The sequence below is a fragment of the Salminus brasiliensis genome, chromosome 11 (genome assembly GCF_030463535.1).
Source record: "Salminus brasiliensis chromosome 11, fSalBra1.hap2, whole genome shotgun sequence".
NCBI classification, from domain to species: Eukaryota; Metazoa; Chordata; class Actinopteri; order Characiformes; family Bryconidae; genus Salminus; species Salminus brasiliensis.
Genome location: NC_132888.1, coordinates 2066470 through 2073969, shown reverse-complemented (window position 1 = coordinate 2073969; position 7500 = coordinate 2066470). Strand labels below are relative to the sequence as shown.

General features: G+C 42.6%; 2 protein-coding genes across 2 annotated transcripts in view; one reads left to right on the top strand and one right to left on the bottom strand.

Moving 5' to 3' along the window:
* Window positions 1-4217, top strand: part of agxtb (alanine--glyoxylate and serine--pyruvate aminotransferase b) — a 13052-nt gene extending 8835 nt beyond the window's left edge. The window contains exons 6-11 of the mRNA XM_072691124.1: window positions 75-159; window positions 718-816; window positions 899-968; window positions 2614-2709; window positions 2802-2930; window positions 3814-4217. Coding sequence (XP_072547225.1) covers window positions 75-159; window positions 718-816; window positions 899-968; window positions 2614-2709; window positions 2802-2930; window positions 3814-3921 — 587 coding nt within the window. The 3' untranslated portion in view covers window positions 3922-4217. The remainder of the gene's footprint in view (window positions 1-74; window positions 160-717; window positions 817-898; window positions 969-2613; window positions 2710-2801; window positions 2931-3813) is intronic.
* Window positions 4218-5459: 1242 nt separating this feature from the next.
* LOC140565309 (F-box only protein 15) overlaps window positions 5460-7500 on the bottom strand; it is a 6609-nt gene continuing 4568 nt past the window's right edge. The window contains exons 9-10 of the mRNA XM_072691166.1: window positions 6768-6877; window positions 5460-6039 (exon numbers count right to left, since the gene is read on the bottom strand). Of these exons, the coding sequence (XP_072547267.1) occupies window positions 5773-6039; window positions 6768-6877 (377 nt within the window). The 3' untranslated portion in view covers window positions 5460-5772. The remainder of the gene's footprint in view (window positions 6040-6767; window positions 6878-7500) is intronic.

Below are 7500 nucleotides of genomic sequence, written 5' to 3'. Positions count from 1 at the left end.
GCAGTAGCAGTAGCGTTGACTATGACGGATTTATTACTGATGTAGTAACATGTCTTATTATTCTTACTCTATAGATATTGACATCCTGTATACCGGCTCCCAGAAGGCTTTAAATGCGCCTCCAGGAACAGCTCCCATTTCCTTCAACGACAGAGCATGGTGAGAGATGTGTGTGTGTGTGTTCACAGTAAACCTATGACACTTTTATATAATAATATAAACAATAAACACAACAAACCAATCATGTAATATGAGTTGCACCTCATAGACATAACAAATGAACTAAATAACTGAGTCACTCACTCACATTTAACATGCACAATATTCTCCACAAGGGGGCGCTAGCATTCCAGAGTTACATTTGCCGCTTCAATATTTTCTTGTTAAGAATAATTTTATATTCGGCCAATAAATATTGCATACTTAATGACTATCAATGATAATGACCATTCTAACGATCCAAAATCCAAATTCCAGATCAATTCATCCTGACTGATGCACCTCAAGTTGTTTCCAATATATTGGCCACAAAGTAATCTAATATTACATGTATGAATGTATACACATTTAATTACTACTATTAATTAGTGAGAATCACTTCTAACAACCCTGATTCACCCCAAGTAGGAAATGTTTCCAATAAATTGGCCACAAAGGCCTCAAAGATCTCAGGGTGTGTCAGGGAAGTCTGAAACCTTTCCCTTTCATCTTTCCCAGCCACAAGATGTTCAACAGAAAAACAAAACCCGTGTCCTACCTCCTCGACATGACCCATCTGTCCAACTACTGGGGTAACGATGGCAAACCTGCCAGAGAGTAAGTGAGGAGTGTGTTCAGTGTTGATATCGGGGTCACCTGTCCAGAAAGGTTTCTAAAAGTGCAGTGTGTTCCTCTGCAGTTACCATCACACCGGACCCGTCTCTGGCTTCTTCACCCTCAGGGAGAGTCTGGCCATCCTGGCTGAGAAGGCAAGTTAGAGCATCACTGTGACGACACTGAAAACTTACTCATACTCATAGGCTGGATAGTTATGCCTAGTGTTTACATACACTCCTCATGGACATGGGCACAACTGATATTTACATTTACATTTATGGCATTTAGCTGACGCTCTTATCCAGAGCGACTTACAAGGTCACTGGTATTACAGAGGAGGGCCAATGTAGTGTTAGGAGTCTTGCCCAGGGACTCTTATTGGTGTAGCGCAGCATAGTCACCCAGACCGGGAATCGAACCCTGGTCTCCCACATGGTGTTGTTGTAACGCAATGGTAGGTGGTGGTGTTATCTGTTGCGCCACACCAACCATAGGTCAAGTTTTTAGTAGCACCTTAACCAGATGCTTTGGTATCATCACGTCAGTCAAATCAGTGAAGTACTGTTACATTAAAACTATACTTACTCAAGTAGAAGTAAAAGTAGTAATTGATTTATTGAATTATTACTTGAGTAAAAGCACGAAAGTATTCAGTAAAAAGACTCAATTACTACTCAAGATATTTCCTCGATCTCATTTAATAATCAAAACTGAACTGCGATATCATGGCCTTATTTAATCAAATCTAATAAAAAATGACCAAAACACAGTTTCTCTACAACCAATTGTAATAAAGTAAATACATGTAAACTAGCCATTTGAAAACCCAAATTAGGGCTAATTTCTATTTTTTTTATATAAAAATAAAATAATAATAATAATAATAAATTCAGATTGTAAAAATAAATAAATTAAAAATTAAAAAGTAATTACAGTTGTGAGGCCCACAAAAAAAGTATATTTACAATTAAAATTGTAAAAATAAATTAATTAATACATTAATTAATTAATTAAAAGTAATTACAGATGTGAGGCCCACAAAAAAAGTATATTTACCATTAAAATGGTAAAAATACATAAATAAATAAATAAATAAATCAAAATTTAAAAAGTAATTACAGTTGTGAGGCCCACAAAAAATATATGACGCTGCTTTTGATTGGTCAAACGAAGTCCCATAAAACAATTTTGATAGGAAAACGAACTCGCGCGTGAGTTTTGGTGAAGGGAGCTATCTGATACCATTTCGGTTTTATTTTTAAAAATATGTATTTTTTTATCATGATATCTTGGTGTTCTTGGAGGCCCCCTGGTGGCGTAATTCGAGTATGCCTTGAGCTGGCTCTGCTTCTTCCAGACCTTACCTTAATAACGGATGCTCAGCTGTAAGAACTGATGGACTTGCAATCTGTAGGTGTTTAGAAATGGCTCCGAAAGATCCACAATCATCCTTCTCAGATCAGCTGTAGTCCATCATGATCACTTCCAGGAAGTGAAGAGCTCTGGCAAGTTAAAAGACATTTCAACTATCAGCACCTTACTAATCTAAGTGGGTGTATGGATATTTTTGACCCAGAACTTTCAGAAAACCCCCAAAATTCTAAATTATGACCATAGTCTCGCTTGTTTCTATTAAACCTGTGTCACTTATTCTACCCCAGAAGAAGAAATCCCAATATTGCCGTGAGACATATGTCCATAACAAGCGTAGGTAAACTTCTGGTCATACCTGCAACAGTTACACTGACGTAAATCCACAAATGAAGGTAATTATTGGATTATGATTATTTATATCAGGGTCTTGAGAACTCCTGGAGGCAGCATAAAGAAGTAGCAGAGTATCTATGGAAGGGTTTGGAGGACCTGGGCCTGGAACTCTTCGTCAAAGACAAGGTGAGGCTTTCCCTACTGAGCTGAATTCACCTCCCTCTACAATCTGAACCGATTGGACGGCAAGTCTAAAACAGGCCAATTTCTCCCTGAAGGATCTGAGGCTGCCCTCGGTCACCACCATTGCCATCCCAGACGGATACAACTGGAGGGAACTTCTAGCTTACATCATGAAGAACCATCACATGGAGATGACGGGAGGTTTGGGGCCCTCTATAGGCATGGTGAGGAAACACAAATCACAGATCATGGTTGAAGGGTAAAGCTGTAGCCAACAGACCAGAACCACTGTGAGATACTGGTGTGCTTATACTGGTCTGATACTGGTTTATCAGTATAGCAGTGTGCAGGACACCTCATATACTGGTCTATGCTGTTTCTTTAAGCTTTTGTTAGCTGTACCAGCCTGAGGGGGGTGCTGTAACAGTCACTAGTCACAGCTACAGTGTATGGACAAAAGTATTGGGACACCTGCTTTTCAACGGTTTCATCCGAAATCAAGGGTGTTAAAAGATCCTGCTTTTGATGGAGTAACTGTCTCAGGGGTAAAAGCTTTCTACTAGATTTTAGAGGAGCACTGCTGTGAGGATTTGATTGCATTCAACCACAATAGTGTCAGTGATGTTCGATGATGATCACCAATCCACCTCATTCCATCCAAAAGTACTGGATGGAGCTCCACTACCATCATTCCAGAGAACACAGTTCTTCCACTGCTCCACAGCTCCTCAATGCTGGGGGGCTTTATACCCCTCTAGCCAACGCCTGGCATTAGGCAGCATGGTGCCAATAGGGACTCCTGAGAGTCCTATTCTATTGGCAGTACTTCTCTACAGGGACTAGGCTAGCTAGGCCAGCTAGGTGTGTGTGTGTGTCAGCAATGGGTGCAGCTTAAAGTAGTTGAATGCATTTATTAGAAGGGGTGTCCACATAAGTCATCTCTAATAGACCGGTTTAACAACTTGACATCATGTCTGTATGGTTGTTCGACTGCATTTAGGGGGGTGGGGGTGGAGGTGGTTGTGGGGAGGGGGGTGGGGTGTAAATTTGACATTTTGCCAAACATGATGGTAAAACGACCTCTTACACAACCTGCTTCTGCCGTAGGTGATACGAGTGGGACTGATGGGCTACAACTGCAGCAAGCACAACGCTGATAAGGCCTTGGCGGCCTTGGCTGATGCTCTGAAGCACTGCCCAAAGAGCAAGGCCTAGAGAGAGAGAGAGAGAGACACACACACACACACACACACACACACACACACACACACACATATATACACACACACACACTGCCCTGCAAGTCCACTGGACACCTCTCTCAAAGCACCGCCTGCAAAGTTCATGGACAGAATCTGTGCACGGCTGCCAAACACTGCAGAGGACTTTAAACAGGAGGCGTATCTGTACAGGTCTCACTGAGTACCTCCACCCCTCCACCATGAAGGGCGGTGTGCACGCTACTCGGGGCGACTTGTGAGCTTTGGTAGTGGAGTGAATGATCTGTTGAGATGAATGCTACGTGTAAATTGTACAGTAAACTGGAAAAATGCTCCATCAGAACCACCGAGTCGTTTCCTGTGTCTATAAATCAGTCCCAAACTCCTCTGATCTCCAACCTTCCTTCTGAAGGCCTCAGAGAGATCTTCAGATCTGGCCATGGTGATCTTCACCTCTCACTTTTAGATTATTAAGAGCTGTGACTTCCTGATTTATGCATCTGTCCTTAACAGTTATTTTTTAAATGTGCATGTTCATTACCATATTTAAATATTAAATAAAAAAACTCCGCCCATTTATACAGCTATTCTCAGTGGATGGACCCATGGGGGTAGGATCCACTTACAGAAACCTAACTGCAAAAACAGCCTGTTTTTAATTAATTGTCTCTCTGATGTCACAAGGAACATCTCATTTACATATCTCCACCTATTATGAAGATACTTCCTTCCAGAGCTTAACCCCACCCATTTACACTGCTATTCTCAGTGGATGGACAGAAAGCATGGACCCATGGGGGTAGGGTCCACTCACAAAAACTTAATTGCGAGCTGTTTTTAATTAATCGTCTCTCTGCTGTCACAAGGAACATCTCATTTACATTTCTCCACCCATTATGGAAATACTTCTTACCAGTTGAGTTTAACCCCACCCATTTACACTGTTATTCTCAGTGACTGGACAGAAATCATGGACATCTCTCAAAAATGAAGCCACCACAGGTCAAATCTTGCGCCTCTGATGGCTGCTGTCTGATGTGTAGCTCCGCCCACACATCATACAGCTGAGCTGTAGAGGAACTTGCATGAGCTGCGCTTTTACTGGTGGAGCGTCCACTTACCGACAAACTGGGAATCCAGGGGGAAATCAGTGCTGAAAGCTCAGTGAAGACGGTCTGAGACACTGAGGCTCGGTCTGAGAGAAGGGGGCGGGTCTACTAAATGATTAGATGAGTCTGGCTCCACCTCTTGTCTCTACTTGGTTGCAAATCTGACAACATGTAAATTTCTTTAGCAGAATAGAAGGGAGAGGAACCACGAAGTCCACGTTTTCTAGTCGCTGGTAGGGTGCACTTACAGAAACGTAGGAACATCTCATTTACATCTCTCCACCTATTATGGAGATACTCTCAGATGACTCGCGTAGTTAGTAATCTGTATTTTTTTACAGTGTGACTTACTGAACGACAGCCATGCGCTTGTCACAGTGTCTGTTTATTCACTTAACACAAAATCTAAGTTCTCCAAGCAGATAAGAAACTCCAGACACTGAAAAGGAACTTGAGCTCTACGTAAAATGATATATAAACACATCATAATCAATCAAAATCATCAAACGATCTGTCTGAAATCTCCCTGAGAACCTACAAACACCTCTAGAATAAAACACTGAGGTCCTGGACTCGTCTTAGGATCCACGACTCAGCAGAAATAAAACTACAAAACTAAAACGCCCTTCTGTTTTTACTCGTAACTCCAACTATCTCTAACAAATAAAACTTGGTAAACCTTCAACTAAACTAAACTCAGAACCCACTCTAATCTAATCCCACCGGTGCCGACTGCTCTAATGTCCCAGAGGGCTGAAGAACTCCTTGCCGAAGTGCTTGTTCAGCTTCTCCACGGAGACGCGGATCTGCAGGCCAATCAGAAAGTACTGCTGCATGTCCGGCATCCACACGAAGTTCATACGGACCCTGCCCTCCACGTCGCTGTAAGGCAGCACAAACTGCTCATGGTTGCTGTTGGACAGCAAAAGGATGACGGTTGAACTGACACACCAGAACGGCCTCTGGTCCTCATCCAGCATGGTCAGGGTCATCATACAGCAGTTCTGCAGAACACACAGTGAGTGAACGGTCAGGTCTTGAAGGTGATGAAGGTGCTGAAGCAGGAAAAATGGATAAGCGTAAGAATCTGAGACACATTGACAAGAACCAGACTGCGAGGTTCTAGATAAACGACTGGTTCAGAACATCTCCACCAGAACATCAGGCAGGTCTTGTGTCTTTCCCGGTATGCAGTGGTCAGTACCTACCAAAAGTGTTCCAAGGAGGGACAACCGGTGACAGGGTCATGGGCGTCATAGGCTCACTGACGCTCATGGAGGCCCCGCCCACCTCACAACTTACAGGACTTGAAGGATCTGCTGCTGCAAATGTATGTCCTGGTGTTCCAGATACCACCAGGCACCTTCAGAGGTCTAGAAAACTACACAAATGCTATACTAGAGGCTCTTTAAAAAGATAACACACTAAATGTTTATGGACACCCCTTTTAATAAATATACATTTAGCTACTTTAAGTTGCACCCATTGCTGACACAGATGTGCAAATGCACACACACAGCTTGTCTGGAGCAGATAAACATTATAAAGCTATTGGCAACATGCTGCCTAATGCCAGGCGTGGGCTAGAGGGGTGTAGAGACCCCCAGCATTGAGCTGTGGAGAAGTGGAAAACGGTGTTGATTTTAAAAGAAAGTGTCCCAATACTTTTGTCCATATAGTGTATGAAATGTTTGGTTCCAAAACGAAATAAAGCTGTTGATGGTTACTTTACCTTGATCTCCCCCTGCAGCCCCTCAGCAGTCCATGGAAAACTGATCCTTCCCAAGACAGGAGTGTGTTCGTACTTTGGCCTGAAGTGAACAAATCCCTTACCAATGTTATCTAGTCGGGACAAAAAAAAAAAAGAAAACCAAGATCACTAGATATACTATATTGACAAAAGTATTGGGACACCTGTTCATTCATTGTTTCTTCTGAAATCAAGGGTATTAAAATTAAAAAAAGTTGATCCTGCTTTTGTTGGAGTAACTGTCTCTACTGTCAAATAAAAAAGGCTTTCTAGCACTGCTGTGAGGATTTGATTGCATTCAACAACCAGAGCGTTAGCCAGTGACCTCACTAACGCTCGTTACTACATGGAATCAAATCAGCGTCCTTCAGTTACTCCAACAACACCAGGATAAACTCTTTAATACACTTAATTTCAGAAGAAACCGTGAATAAACAGTGTCCCAATACTTTTGTCCATATAGTGTAGCAGCATCAGGATCATGCTGACGCTCCACTGACTGGAACAGGGAGAACGGCGTCTCCATCATTCCCACTCCAGGCCGGAGCGCTGCTGCTACTGCACTATATGGAGGTTTGGTGGTGGAGCTGCAGGAGGAGAACCTCTCTCCAGAACTGCTGCTGTGTAACGCTGCAGAACCCATAGAGTCATATTAGTGTAAAATCCTGTAGTATTACTCTACCACCTCAGACCACATGCTGCTCCACCTTCTGAT